At 42.9% G+C, this 15760-nt stretch overlaps 1 protein-coding gene across 1 annotated transcript; it reads right to left on the bottom strand.

Moving 5' to 3' along the window:
- Positions 1-1344: 1344 nt before the first annotated feature.
- SLC3A1 (solute carrier family 3 member 1) lies at positions 1345-14587 on the bottom strand. The gene is made up of 10 exons (XM_034060959.1): positions 14161-14587; positions 12756-12935; positions 11616-11770; positions 10481-10606; positions 7379-7498; positions 6615-6739; positions 5866-6064; positions 4923-5099; positions 2620-2736; positions 1345-1785 (listed from the first exon to the last, which is right to left on the bottom strand). The coding sequence occupies exons 1-10, from the start codon at positions 14585-14587 to the stop codon at positions 1345-1347; spliced, it is 2067 nt and encodes a 688-aa protein (XP_033916850.1).
- Between the last annotated feature and the right edge of the window lie 1173 nt (positions 14588-15760).

The raw sequence follows: 15760 nt of genomic DNA, 5'->3' as shown, positions 1-15760 counted from the left end.
CACAAGGCAGTAAAACTCCCAGGAAGTATTTGATTTAGAAGTCTCACTGGTTAGAAGTCTTCTAAAACTAATTCCCATGTGTAGGTGATGATGACTATTGCCCTTCCTAGCTACACTGCAGCCATAGTGTACTCATCATACGGTGGGATCAGAAAAACTGCAAAAAAGAAATGGTTCCTTTTTTGAGTCAGCTTTTTAATCTTAGAGTTCCAAGATTCAAGAACAGGAATCTTAGAACTCTTTCATCTGAATAGATTCAAAATCTTTCAGTTACCTTAACTAGCATAGTAATCTTAAAAAGATGCCAAAGTCCCCTGAAGACAAGATAAATACCCCAGAAGGAGATGCCAAAGCTTCTCCAGAGGATAAACCACAAAGAACGACCCCACTGAAGCAGCCTGATTCATACTGAGCTGAGCTTCGAGCAAGGCACCAAACTGCTGCACATTATTTGTTAAGACACATGTTTGGGGCAGCTAATGGTAGCATTAGTGAAAAATACACTAGGCAGCCGTAAGGTCCTCAAACCAAAACAGAGTTTCCCAGATCACCCCTATGTCCAAACCAGATTGCACTAAGTGCTTATCCTTCCTTTGTGTCACTAGGTATAATATAGGTACATCCAGTGGAGATCAAAACCTGTGAATAAGTGTGACATTCAGTAGAGTTGTTTCAGTTGCTTACTCTGAGCTAACAAACCCACCTCACCTACCTAGTTGGGTAGAAAAAGGAACAGAGGAATGCAAATGCACTCTTAACTCAGCAGGGGATGTGGAGGGGAGGAGGGGGTGTGAGAAAATCAATTGGAAATGTAGTCCTGAGTGTAGAATTGGGCGTATTTGCTATATTTTATTGTTCTTACTAATTTTGAGGATTAAGCCATCACAACTTTCTGTATTAGACTTGCTTGCTTTTACCTCTTTTGACAAATACAGAGCCACCTTTAGGGTACGTTTTACAAATCTACAGCCATTTTTACAGTTACCTCATGAACTGCTACAGGCTTTAGATTCTACAGGAGCTCTTAATGACCAGCAATCATAAGGACAGCACCCAGGAAGCACCTGATCTCTTTCATCACAGAAGTACATGCACTTAAACAGGACAGTTTTCTAGGACAGGTTTACTTTTCTTCTCTACAGACCTTAAGGGGAAGTCTGTACCATACTTTTTCCTTCCCATCACCAGTACAGATGCAAGACAATTTGGTATCTGCTTTATTTTTCAGGACACTTGCTTTGTACACAGAGGAAGTTTTAAAAGACAAAGTGAAATTTTTTAACACTTCCCTGAAACCAATGCTTTCTAAATCAACATAGAAGCTTGGTTATTTTGCTCCTGCACTTAACAGGTTGCATAGAGTAAATTGAAGGCACTGGAATAACAAGCTTTTTCTGACACAAAACAATTTGGTTGAAAAGCTTTCATAGTATGAACAGGCTTTGCTGTTTTATATTCAAGGATGAGGCCTTCTCCCATTTCAGTTTTAATTTGTTCAGTATTGATAGCTTTACCAGCATCGCTAAAATTAGTACTTAGTCTTATAGTAGCTTTAGGAGGAAGATTAGGAACGACAGCTTTCAGGTCAATTGTTGATTCCTGCCCAAAATTGAGAACCATCAGAAAGACTCTGTCTAACCCATCCATTTCCCTCACATACACAAAAACATTGCTGTCATTCCAGATGTAGCACATCCAGCCCCGATGAATGGGGAGCTCATTGTCGCGAAGTGAAGTTAGCTCTCTGTACAAATTCAGGGTTGAGTTGGACCAGGTCATCTGCATCTGCAATAGCCAGCATTAACAGGGTCATGTCTTTGTACTGAATGTAGGAAATGCTACTTACCTTTCACACCCACCCAGCCTGCTGAGAACATTAGAATTCTGTTTTGACAATTATTTCTTATCGTATTTATCTGCAGAACCCACTGAAAAACTGCTTTTCCATATGCACTTCCTTGGCATTTATGGAGTGGTGAAGACAGAAATTATGAGGCATGACAGAATTTCCCCAGCATTAACAACTGTTTCTTCCTCCCATGGTGTCCTTCCAGTACTGTTTATACAGGAGAAAGCCACAGCCATTCAAAACTTGATACTGAGCTTTTTTCATTGCGCCTTATCTACTGAAGCCACAGGTTGGTTTTGTGGTTTAGATTTTTCCTGACTTAGATTTATTTTTTCTGTCTTCAAGTCTGGTCAACACTGGAGAGCAGCAAAATCTGTTCAATTCACTGTTCTGCTTATGTTAAGAGATGGTCTATGGTTCTTGTTACAAGGCCAGTGCTTTCCATGGTAATAGAAATTAAAAGAAACAAAACAAAACAAAAGCAACCAGATTCCAAATTGATACTAAAATGGTTAAAAGAGTATTAAAGAGCCAAATTGCCAGATCTACGTCATAATTGCAGTTGCTCTGCTTAAATTAATATAAATGACATAGGCTCCTTACTGCTGCAAGGATTTCCTTTTCTAGTAGAATTTGTGAGGATTCAGTGCTTTTTCTTCCTTTGAGTTTATCCTCAACTATCAATTCCCACTCGGTAAAAGGAGTGAGAGCAAAATAAATACGTTAAGATATTTTTAGAGCATCAGTTTGTCAGACAGGCAGATACCTACTTCAACATTGACACTTTGGTAGTCGGGGTTAACAGGTAACCAGCTACTGTTGCCCTCAGTAAAACCAGCATTAACTTTGCCATCCCACTGCATGGGGGATTTCTCTGGAAAGGTCACCTAGAAAATAAAGCGACAATCAGTATATTTACCCCTTAAGCAGCATGTTCTCACATCTTCCAAACGATCACCATCTCAGTATTGCTTCCTTTAGCTTAAGTTAAAATCTAATAAGGAGGATATAATCCTGCTCCAAAACTAAAGAGTGAATAAGAATCAAAACTGTTACTGAAATGGAGAATGGATGGTCTCATGGATACTGCAGTGATGGGTAAAATGTGGAATTCCCAAATGGCTCTACCAGGGTTGTCTCCCCTTGCAACAGATGGTTAGATAAAAAGTCTGCTAATGACAGCTAGGATGTTCTGATTAATATCTAGCCATAAAGTGAGGAAATACACGGTAACGAGTCCTAAGAAGAGATAATGTTATAATCACAATAAACTCAAATACTCTTCAGTGTCTGTCCTTTCGTAACCATCACACTTTTCACCTTAGGACTCTTCAGGCTTACATTTGCAAGGGGTACAGTTTGGACAGGATTGTTTGCATTAGAAAGATAAAATTATTTCCGAGTGCAAAAACTTTACTGAAAACCAGCTTTTAGCTGATTCAAAAGTGTCAATGTAAAAAGGCTGAAATTCTCTTTCAAAGAATTCAGAAAATTCCTGGAAAAGCTTTCTCGTTGTTATTGAGGAGCTGCCAAAAGATCTGACACTTAAATTTAATGATATAAGAGGGCATAAAATATGTTGCACATACTTTGAATGTTTGTTTTCCGTGGAAACTGTTTTTCATACAAAGGGCACTTTTCAATACAATCTGTCAGAACAGCAGCTCAACAAAAGAAATTGTCACTTTGCTTTGTGACATTATAAATAATGGGTTTCTCCTTTTAGCATGTTCTCAAAAGCAGGGAAAAGAATCCTAAGTTTTGAGCACTGGTAACACTCCCTTTCATCTTTATCTCTTTTAGTTTCTCCTGAAGGATTTTAAATGCTGTGGCTAGAAACTATACCCGGAGCAAATACTCTGTGTCTTTCCATGACACCCATTAATCAGGAAATCTTTCTCTCCAGGTTGAATGGCTCTGCATTGTTAGAAAGCAGAGAACCTCAGGGCAGCCACTAACAGAGTAAACCTTGAGGAGCTGATGGCATACCACGTTTCTGAAGAATATCGTTCTGTGAGCAGTAAGCAAGTGCAGGAGACAGTTTGGCCTAGATGCTTGTCAGAGGAAATGAGATTTCCTTTTAAATCAGAGAAACATCTCACATCTGAATTGGACAAACCTGGTAGCAATCCTGCGCTTGTTCAGGTATCTCTTTCCTTTTGATGCAGAGCCCTCCAACACCACTGGTAATATCACTGGGCTGACTCCCTAACAGAGACTTTACAGTGAAGCCAGCATCTGCCACAGGACCGTGTTTTTGTGGTGCTCAAATACAGTCATGAGAGGCAGAGCTGACCTGTACCCTTTTGTGCATGACCTTTTCCAATCATGCCCATACATCTTGGATAATGAAACACTACAGAAGTTGGGTATGATCACAGAAGAGACAAGAAATTACAGGGGCTGAATGTGAAACTTTAAAGTTACACAGGCCAGCACAGTGTGAAATATCTTCATGTATTCACTTTTAGCAGCAATCAAGTGAGCCACACACCTGGCTCCCAGGCTGAGGTACCTAAATCCTTTGTAGAAGGGGATCTAAAAGTCAAATGAAAAAACCCTGCAGGACAAGCAAAAGCCACTTCTGCTTGCTACCAGCCAATGGACTGGTCTGTACTCCCACCCCTTTCTGGAGACACCTTCTTCAGAGCTTAGGCACACTATAGAGGACTGTGGCTTAGATGCCTTTGCAGTCAGCAGGAGATGGCAGCTGCAGCTCTGATTTCCTTTAAGTAGCAGTAACACAGCAATTAGGACACCTCCATGGGAGGAAGGAGAAAGTGACTTGGTTCCTCTCTCCTCAGATGACTGCAATGCACCTCCCCTAACCACTAGCCCAAGCCTGGCACTGGCACTTGCTGCTTTGGCAGAGGACAGAAACTGGGGACCATGACTGCAGTCTAGCAGTTCAGACACACATCAAGGCCTTGGTTCTGCTTTCTAGCCTGGCCATGTGCTGTCCAATGGTTTTGCTATGGGGAACACAGAAAACCATCTAAACAGTGGTAAAGACTGGTTTGGTTAACACAAGTTCTGTTTTTGAGAGTTCTGTTACTTGGAACTAACCAACAACAGGATCAGAGTTTTTATGCTCTTCACTTACACTTTCTGATGCGATGTTCTCCATGCCGATTTCTTCACCGTAGTAAGTTACTGGAGTACCAGGGAGGGTTAAAATCAGCATGTTCATAACATTGACATACTCTTTCCCAATCCGAGATGAAAGCCGAGCAGCGTTAGGGCTTCCAACCTGAAGAAAACATCATTTGTTCAACACAAATGTCCATGCAGATGTGAAATGGGTTAATGAATTTTAACAAGGTGATAAGAGTTTTTCTCTTTAATCTTTTCTTTCCCCTCCGGGTCTGTGAGGGCAACTATCTTTTATCTTGGTGCCATTACAAGCTTCTGGTCGAAGTAGTTTAGCACACAGAAGCCTTGCCAGCAGCACGAGGCAGGAGTGAGGAGAGATGACAAATAACTCTCCACTATTACAATTCCCCCCAGTTCCTGCCATTTTCTCTGCTGTGTGAAAGTGGAGCTTGTTCTGAAAAGATCTCTTGAACAGCCCAGATGTGCTTCCCAGAGAGGTTTCAGGTTAACTGCCCTCAGCTGCCAGCTGTGTTCTTTCCTGGCCCCAGGAGGTTTACAAAGTTCATTGCACTAAGTCAGCTTATGGCCAAAGATAATTGCATTGATCCCATCCTTGCTGGTGGTTTAAGCCAATGCCCCATTTTATACTGAGGGAGAGGCACGATCATAAATTCCCTTCTGTCACCCTTGCACGGGGAGTGTAACTTAACCAAAGGGCAAGGCAGCCGGCTGGCACCAACAACTGTGGCTACAGCCGCAGAGACTTTCACATGGGTATCTACTGTAGCCCAGCCATGGGCTTAGCCTGCTGCTGATCCCACTGAAATCAAGTGGGGAGGGGAAGTTTCTATCACCACAAGGGGAACCCATAGGTGAACTATAGGAACAAGCTCTTCCTATAAGAACTGGTCTAGAACCCTTACCGCCCAGTTTGGCCATTTTCCTGAAGGCATGTTTCTCATCCACAGATTGACAGCTTCAAAAATACTGTTGCCTGATAGATTTTTCATGTTAATTAGGTTGAAATTGAAAGGAAAATCTGCTTCTTGGACAAAAGTTGTGCCATAATACATCATTGTTGCTTCCATGTCTTCCTTGTCATCACCATCAGAACCCATAAATCTACAAGAGTATACAAATACCATTTTTGGCTCATTCTTGGTTTGCACAGAGCAGAAGGAAGCTAGGAATGCTGTTGGACATACATATAAAATAACACTGCATTAAGAATCACATTCCCCATCAAACAAAGGTTAATACAGAGAAAAGTATTTTGTAAAGCAGACAAGGAGAGTATCTGATCGAAGACTTATCTTTCTGAATTCACATCCACACACTCCATTCCAGCAATTCCCAAGCTTTCCTTTGGAGAAAAGGTCCTGGGGGTCTCCAAAGTTGAACATGAGCCAGTGATGTGCCCTTGTGGCAAAGTTGGCTAATGGTGTCCTGGGCTCCATTAGGAAGAGTGTTGTCAGCAGGTTAAGGGAGGGGAAGTGATAGTACAGCCTGTGCACCACTAGTTGTGTTTGAGGAAAAAAACTTTTTATGGCATATTATGGTATTAAAAAACAAAGAACAGATGAAACAAAAAACCAACAACACCATTTTTTTTATTTGTAGCAAGAAGCTGATAAATATTAGAGAAAAATTCACTGGCTGCAATAATGATTACCTGTATCGACCAGGTTCACTGCTGAACTGATTCATAGTCTGACGGAAGCTACGGATGATATCGTGCATGCCAACTTGTGTGGTTGTGTAGTCATGGTAGAGTTGGGAATAGGCAGTGATATTCTCCTTAAGGAAGGATACAATATTTCCCATTAGATCACCAGTATTTTAGGTTTCAGAATGCTTCAAATTCTTTCCATCTCTTCCTGAGACAATGCACCAGTCCAGATACGTTTTAACTGAAGTGAGTTTAGCATACCGATGCTAACAGTGCAGAGCTGAACTGCACTTGGACCTCTAAAGATATAGCAGAAGGCTGATTATTTTGGATTCCATCCTTCAAGAGGGAGGGCCCACTAACTGCAGCACTAACCAACTGAGCCCATCTGCAGCAGGCTCCCTAGACGCAACCATCAACTATTTAAACCACAAAACTGGTCTTTTTAGAACATAAATTGCAAAGCAGATTATTTGAAACAGAAAAACGAAGGCAACAGTGTCGAAAGAGGAATACAAAGCGTGTATGGACAATTCCCCTCCCGCCCATGGAGCTCCTGCTTGCAGGTATCTCACTGACCTACACCTCAGCTCAGGGACTTCTTTTTGTACATGCTCCTTCTGCAGAGCAAAGAGCCACTCACCTTCCAAGGTACACGACTTATCAGTCTTCTTAAGGCCACAGTGAAGAACAAAGAGTAAAAACATACATGCTCTCATCCCAGTAGCAAATAAAGGACAAAAGCAAAGACACAACATATACATTACTGGATTCTGGGACTTGTTCACTAGAGGCTCATCTCGGAGATGCTTTGCTTCTAGAAGATACTTCACAGCGCTGAAACTAAATCCATCAACCCCTTTGCCAAGCCAAAATTTGATGATGTCCTAGACAAAGGGAAAAGTTGAGAAGTCCAAGTGAGCCCACCCCATTCAAAACAGTATATACTCGAAAAGGAAACTAAACTGTTAGGTGGTATGAATATGCAACAATTTATTTTGTAATTTGTACTTCAGATTTTACTAGAAGTCAAACTGAAGTCTAAATAAAGCATCTCTTGTTACTTCATCCCATATAAAGGAAAAAAGACTGTCCTGTAACTCCTTCCATGGAGACCAAAGCCAGGCCATGCCTCACTAAAAGCCATTTCTGATTGCATCCATGAAAACAATTGGGCTCAGGCTAAGTGCTGCTGTTGCTGAACACCCATCATGGCTGCACACGGGTAGAAAGCTTTGATTCAAATATGCAAGAATATGCTGTTCTGCACAGACCTTATGCCATTAATATTCTTTTTGTACAATAGAGATCTTAAAACATTTGATGTAAAATTTTTATGTTATTTACAGGCTTATTTGTTGATTTGTCGGCACATGGAAAATTCTTTTATCCAAGTTAACTACTTTCAATTCCTAATTTCACTATTAGTAAAATGTCCTACTTCACTGGCTATTATGTTACTATAGTTTTAATTGCTCTAATTTTAAACAAACTACTCTAAAGCTCAGTCCCTCCTGAGCTGTGTGACGTACACTTGCCTCAGTGGGCTGGAGCAGAACCAGTCCACCCTCCAGCTTCACAGATGTTGGTTTGACAAATAAAGACCCCACCTTACAGAGCTGTACTTTCTCATAGAGCCATGCTAAAAGCAGCAGCTCTCGTGTTGTCTGTCCAATACTGGATCCACCAAAACTTAATTCCTGCTTACACAAGTGCTCATCACAGAGGCAGCAACAGGTATCAGCAGTGCAAGTATAGAGTACTGACATTGTACCCATTTAAGTAAGAAAGCTACAACCTGCTGGCTGCTGAGTTTCATTGCCATGTGGCCAAACCAACGACTTGAGACTCTGGAAATGTCCATTTGCTTCCTGCTCCATCCACCTACCCTTCTGAAACAGGGCTTTGAATTAAGGTACTAGGCAAGGATTATTCTTTAACCCGCTGGAGAAATTAATGATGCTCATAAGCATTTACCATAGGTTGGTGTTACTAAGCCAAACTTCATAGCTTTTAATTTCATCCTTTTCAATAGGAAATGCAGCATCCATTTGCTACTGGAGATTCAGTAATGTCTCCAGTACCATTAAAAAACAATTTAGCCAGGAGTATTGGAAAGTATGTGCAAAGCTAAGAAGAAAAGATGTAAGTGGCAAGATGTGGTGTTTAATATCAAGACAGACAAGTTACTTGTGCAGTTCTCCAAGGATCCCTCTCAAAAGCAGCCTCATTTCATGCCTTCACTAACAAGAATGTGTTTTGTTTCTTCATGTACATGCAGTGTCTGCCATGAGGAGGGAAGCCCCATAGAGACAGAGACCAACACAGACAAAGTGGGCAGCTGTGAAGGCTTCCACCAAAGAAATGCACCGAATTCTACAGTACAAAGTAGCAGACACTGAAGGACTAAATCAAAACACTTGAAGTAGCTGATGGGGTGCAACCTTTAGGGGGAAAAACGTATTAAAAAGATTAAAAGCAGCAACTCTCAGATTCTCCATGTTCAGGCCGTGTTTTAAGGAATTCTACATTGTCTGCTGGGAGATGTGATGCAGACATGAGGTTTCATCAGAGCACCACTGCCTTGCCTTGGTGAGGCACTCTTGCTGATTGCTGTCCATCTGTCTCCACTGTAAAGTCACCAGTGGTGTAGACAGATCGAAACTCACTATCTCCCCCTTATCCACAAGCCCAGGCATTCCTTGTGATTCAAATCAGCTTTGTCTCACTTTCCTGAAAATTCAAACATCTCTTTGTTAAAGCAAGGTGCCAGCCCCACATTTAACTGCCTAGTTCACAGCTCCCTTTATCAACAGAGACTTTTCTCCCCTTGAGTGACTTAGCTCTGTTTCAGCACAGGCTTCAGTGTGAGAGCCGCTCTACCCTCCATGTCAATCCTTCCACTAACAACATCCAAACCCACCTAAGTGCCTTCATCCTTGGCTATTGACAGAGACTAGAGCTGAAAGCAGTTAACTGCTTCCAGGAAGCACTCATGTTGGATTACCTGAGTAACAGCACCAGCTTCAAAGCAAGCAAGAGCAATCCTGGGACACAGAGAGAGAAGTACCTATACCACTGCAACGTTCTGCCCAGACATCTTTTCTGTTCAATTTGTTCAGTTCTGGCCATCCACAGTTGAGAAAAAACCTATGAGGAGTAAGTAGTGGCTAAACAAAGGGATGAAGAGCCTCTCACTCCAGGAAAGACTGGAAAATCCCTGGCCATTTAATCTGTCTTAACAAAAGCTTAAGGGGGATGTTGTCACAGATGGAAAATAAATAAGCATAAACAAGAGTGGAAACAGCTATTTGAGCTGAAGGACAGGTCTGATTTATAGAGAGGCAAGTATCAGCAGTTTGCAGGTAAGGTTAGGCTGAAAACAGGGGGCTCCTGAAGCATCAAAGCAGTTTTCAGATAGCCTTAAGTGGGAAGGGAAGGGGAAAGAGAGCTCCTTTTAAAGTGTGATCTCCTGTTCACTAAGATCTTGCCATGCACTTGTGAGAGTAGGGGACTTAAGAGAGCAAAACCTGCCATAGTTGTACCTTTGTAACCTCCAGAGGGCTGTAACAGCACCCGCTGCCAATGCTTCCACTCAAGGACAGTTCCAGTTGTGTGTTTGTTCGCTTTTAAAGTAAAAAGACTTGAAGCAAAGTAGCTCCGCACTGGAAGCATTACAGCACAAACCCTGAGTTTTGCTTATACACTTCATGTTTGCCTAGGCACCTTTTTGTTTCAATGGCTTACATACGCTGCAATCCTTGGATTTCTTCCAGCTGTGTTTGTGCTATGGAATTTACAGTCATCAGAGGAATGAAGTGCAGAAGGAGCTGCTTTGCTGTTGGCGCAGCGGCAGGGTTCATACTTACATGGATTTCTTGTTGGACAGCGAGGTTGTGGAAGTTTAAGTCCGGCTGTTCTTTCCCAAACTGGTGAAAATAACACTGCTTCCTCACATCGTCAAACTGCCAGCTGGAATCCCCATAGACACTCACCTGCTCAGGTAAGGGAGGAGGATAATCAGGAATCCCAGTTTAATGAACGTGCTCTTATGCATACACGTTAAGCTGCGGTGCACGACAAGCATGTAATAAAGCACCAAATGTCTCATCAGTGGACTAGATTTGGAGTAGAGTTTGGACTTCTGTTTTACATTTCCCTCTCCCACTCATTGCTCTCCCTTTAGCTGTGTTTTACCACACGTATTTGCTGCTCAAGGTTCTGTTTCATTCCTCTTTTTTCTCTAAGTAGGCTTTCACTGGGAATTATTCAGAATATAAGGGAAAACATGGGTGGGAACTTTGCTTTTGGAATTGTTTTTCCTAAATCTCACCAAAACCAGCTTTAATCAACTGAGCTTTCTGCAACCTGGTATTACCCCTTTGAAGTACCAACAAGAGCCAACATGGTAAGATGTTAACTTTGTCAAAATCTCTGTAATAGAAGATTCCAAAGGCTAGGATAGCTCTTAAGACTAAGTTTAAAGAGAATTTACACAAGCTGGCACAAAATATTCATTCCACCTCATTTTTAGAACACAAAAGCTCCTGATTGTGCACCCATCAGTTCAAACTTCAAGTAAATACATTTGAAACAGGAAACACACATTCTGGCCTGATCACCTTCCAAAAGAAGGAAAAAAGAGCCAAGAACACACTCATTTGTTTCTTTCCCCATCGTGATTGCAGAAGAACTGAGAGGAGGTTTCTAGAGAAGTCACAGAAGGGGACACGTGTGAATGACTTGTGCACAATCATCCTCTTTGTGTTTAAGGAGTGAAGGTTTAACACTGAGGTGAAGGAACACAAGTAATTCCTTAAAACCTGTTTGAAGGAGGAACCGCTCAACCTGAGATGGGTTAAATCTGCACTTGCTCATTTAGTAACATCAGTTTGCACCTCCTGCAGGTATTTACAACCCAGCACACACTGGGACAAACCTGTTACAGCTGGGTTTGCAATGTGGCTGCTTGCACCCAGCTTGGTGTTTGCCTCTGGTGCTTACCCAGTTGTTTGGAGGAGTGACAGACCCCGCAGCCTGGCCGCAGTCCTGCCAGATGTAGTAGTCCGTGTACTTGCCAGTGCGATTGCGGCTCAGCTGGAACCACTGGTGTTTGTTGCTGGTGTGGTTCGGTATTAAATCCATTATCACTTTTATCCCTTAAAAATCAAACCATAGACCAACCATTACATGGAGCCTTTCCAAAGTTCACCTTTTTTGTTTCAATGCAGTATCACAAGTGATTTGGCTTCTTATATCTCAGAGGCAAAATCACTCCAAAAGCTCCAAACTGCCAGTGCAGACTAACTAGAGCCTGCAGGCAGCTGCAACACATCTGGCTGGTACTGTTCCCCCAGCCCATTGTTGGGGAGGGAAAGAAGGGGGAAAAAAAGAATCAGATTTCTGCTGTTAAGAACCATTTCCATTAACTCTGGCTTCATGTCTGTTTCCCACACCTCCTAGATGGGAAAGACACCTCACCAGTCTAGCATCATTGAACACATGTTCTTCCTCACCCTGTCTTAGGACTAGACAGTTTTTGAATCCCCAGATGTTTTGGGGCCTGGCAAACCATTTTCCATTCCCCCCACAGCTGTAAGGGGAAACACCTTTGGGAGCAAGGCATAGATGCACCAACCAAGGATGCTGTCACAGAAAGGAAGTGTATGTTCCCTCCCAAGCCTGTAATTGTTTTCCTGTCTGCTTCAGAAAGCAGCCATCAGTCATAAAACTCAGTGAAAACCAAACACACCTCAGCCCAGGTGATGGATGTTCACACCATACCCACCAGGAAGCATAGACAGCACATCAGCTCCAACTCCCATGAGCATCCTCAGTGGGAGCATGCCTTGCACAGGACAGAGCAGCCTGACAGTGCTGTTGTAGCTGCCTGCACCTTCAGTCCTGCTCCCAGCACTACCCCTATGCCATGGGTGTGAAATGGCAATGGCAGGGCTCATGTTGCTGTGGAGCTGATGTAGATTTATCATCAGCATCTCCATCTGCCTCTGCTCAACACCACCATGGGGGAATCACTAGATGCATGAGCTGAAATCTCAGATCACAACCCAGTGCTGTGAGGTGTACCTGTATGGTCTGAATGAATGTCTTAATAGAGTTATTTTGCTCAGAGCTGCAGCTTACCTCTGTCATGGATGGCTGCAAGCAGGTTCTCAAAATCACTCATTGATCCAAACATGGGATCAACATCATAGAAGTCTTCGGCACCATACCCAAGGTCTTTTAATGGGGACTTATAGAAAGAGGTGATCCAGATAGTTTTTACATTCAAGTACGTAATATGATCCAGTTTTTCCTGGATACCTGTTCAAAAGAGCAGAGCATTGCCTGTTTAGAGAAGACAAAATATTCCTGTTGAAATCATTTTGCTGTGGGCCCTCAGTCAAAGAGGGTACACAGGTCCCTTGGATGCACAACCATCCTGTTTCCAGGGGCGCCAGGGCAATCATGGTGTTCCTTCAGGGATAGATGATCACAGAATGGAACCATTCAAAGCCACTTTTACAAAGGAGGTAAAGCAGGAATTAACATCAGATCAAACCAAATCTCTATTCTGTATCATAAAAACATTTACAATTTAATTTAATGAAGTTAATTCTCACTTCTGGAAAACTCCTGTATTTTGTTAAACTGCAGCAACAGCATTGCTTTCCCATTGCACAGCCATTATTCCTCCAACCACCCAAAGGGAAACACAACTTTAATGCAAAGATCCCAGGTTTTCCTTGCCTTAGGAAAGGTCTCTTACGGAGTTTTTCTGTTGTTTGCTGTAAGGGCATCTCACTGCAGCCTCCCCTAGCATTTCTAAACCCAAATCTTTCCTGTCTTCCTGGCACATAGCTATTGGCATGTAACTACAGAAACAGTTCCTTCTCTTCACTTGTCAGCAGAACATATTACAGCTGGGGCTTCCTGTTTGGACATGTTCCATTATAGTGTTGATCCTTCTCTTTCTCAGTCTCAGCTAAGCTAGGGGTAAGTGGCATTGCCTCCTGGTATGGGGCACACCTTCTCAAGGCATTAAGAGCTCAAAAGCACCCAGGCCATGAAGAAGAAGGTTTCTTTCTCTCCTTTTTGCCAGTTTTATTTTCCCCCTTCACTTTTCCTTAAGGAAATGCTGCCAACCCAACACTGCAAAGTGCTCAGCACCACCTGTGCTCCTGCCTGACCTCAGTTTCATGGGGATACTTCACTCTGATGGCTGTGGTGCTGCTTCTTGCCCTCATCTCCATCTCTAAACGTGCAAACTCCACCCTTAAACTAAGCAACTTGAGCAACCAACTGCTATATTTACTCAGGACAGTGTGAGTTGCCATTAATGTTTAGTCAGACAGCTTTTCTTCCCTTCTCCATTAGGGTGGATTTCTCTATTGGAGTGTATGGTGATTTTATAAATGTATCTATATGTATATATATATATATATATGTATATGGACACACATGCACAGATATATATATACATATTTATATATATACACAGACAACTGCTACATAGCTTTGCACATACCAAGAATGCGAATTCACCCACCTTTCAGATCCCCATTCCCATCCATGTCGCTGTCCTTGAAGGAACGAGGATAGATCTGGTAAATAGGACCAGCCTGCCACCAGTCAAGGCACTTTGGAGAGAGAGCAATAATGACAATCGTGGCACATACAAGCAGGACAGCAATGGCAATTATGAGCCAGAAGAGAATCTCCCTGGTGACTCTGTACTGGGGTTGACTGGAGAACTTGAGCAACACTTCCTTTGGCATCCCTGCATAGGGCTTCAGCACCGGCTCCTCTGTCGCTGCTGCATCCACATCAACAGCACATGCTTTTGTCACTTCTTCTTGGGTACTGGAGTTGGTCCCGTTGTCATCAACAGCCTCATTTTGAACGAACCCGTTGTTCTCCACACCCCCCTTCTCACTCAGCTCCATAGGTAAGCTCTTGGCTTCCTCCTCAACCATTTCACTTCACAGGTCTTGTCCTAGAGACTCCAGTCACAGCACAGAGGTGTTGCCAACACACCTTTGTTCGGTGAAATGAGAAGCAGCATAATTAGCCCCTGGGTTTATAATCAATCCTGACCAAGTGGACAAAGTTCAGGAAGAGGCAAGAAGGGCAAAGTGCTCCTGCTCTTCTGCATAACAGGCATCTACAGCGAGATAACAGCACACTGTAACAATGTGCAGGCTTCCAGGGAGGTAAGCCTATTGCTCTGCCAGCTGGGTTTACTGCTGCTCTCTCCAGCACACCGAACTTCCTTTTGCCAGCAAGAGGAAATGATGGGGTTCTTTAACCCGTAGATGCAGCTTTCTACACTGGTCAGGGTCTTCCCTGCCTAAAGCAGTCTGAGCATTTAATGTGTAATTTGAAATGCAGACAAGACAAGGAGGTGTTGACAACTTGTGGCCCAAAGCAAAGATACAAACTAAGGAAAGACAAAAGGGCAGTTGTGCTTTGTTTCTCACACCTTTGAAAAGCAAAGCCCACCAAACTAACCCAACCCAGCCCACCCCCAAGCCTTAAGCAGTAGTAAGGGTAAGGCACATTCCAATCCTGCCATTCACAGCATGTCACAGGCTGCTGCACCCAGAGCTATCAGGGTCAGGACAAGATAGCTCGGCACAGGCATGAGCAAGACTCAGGAGAGAAAAACCAACCCCACTGCCCAATATTACTGTTATTGTCAGTTATCTGATTAAAGGAAAGCAGCTTTCCCTTTCTCCTTTCCTCCCTTTCCACTACTCAGGCCAAGAAAATTCATTGCCCAAAGTCTACACAAGCATGCACAGATTTACACATCACTGTGCCCTCAGTCCCAGCTGCCCTGAAGCCAGTGAGCCTGCATCCACCAGCAGATCCCCTCCAGCCAGTGCCCCCTGCCCAGGCATGCCAAAGGAAGCACAACACAATACATGTTTATCAAAGAGCTGCCTTATCACATGTAAAAGCCATCATCTGCCTGCAACCTTAGGGTCAGGGTCCCATGGAAATTCACATGGGAAAATGCAGTGGAGAAAAGGTTGGGTTTGGCCTCAAAAAAGTATTTATGGTGTTTGCCTCAAACAGTGATGGAAGTTTACAAACTAATGACTGAATTCAGCATGGAACAGTTCAAACAAGTACAAAATGTGTTA

This window comes from Melopsittacus undulatus, chromosome 3 (genome assembly GCF_012275295.1).
Source record: "Melopsittacus undulatus isolate bMelUnd1 chromosome 3, bMelUnd1.mat.Z, whole genome shotgun sequence".
Lineage (NCBI taxonomy): Eukaryota > Metazoa > Chordata > Aves > Psittaciformes > Psittaculidae > Melopsittacus > Melopsittacus undulatus.
The sequence above is the reverse complement of the archived record's forward strand: the minus strand, read 5'-3'. Positions and strand labels throughout refer to the sequence as shown.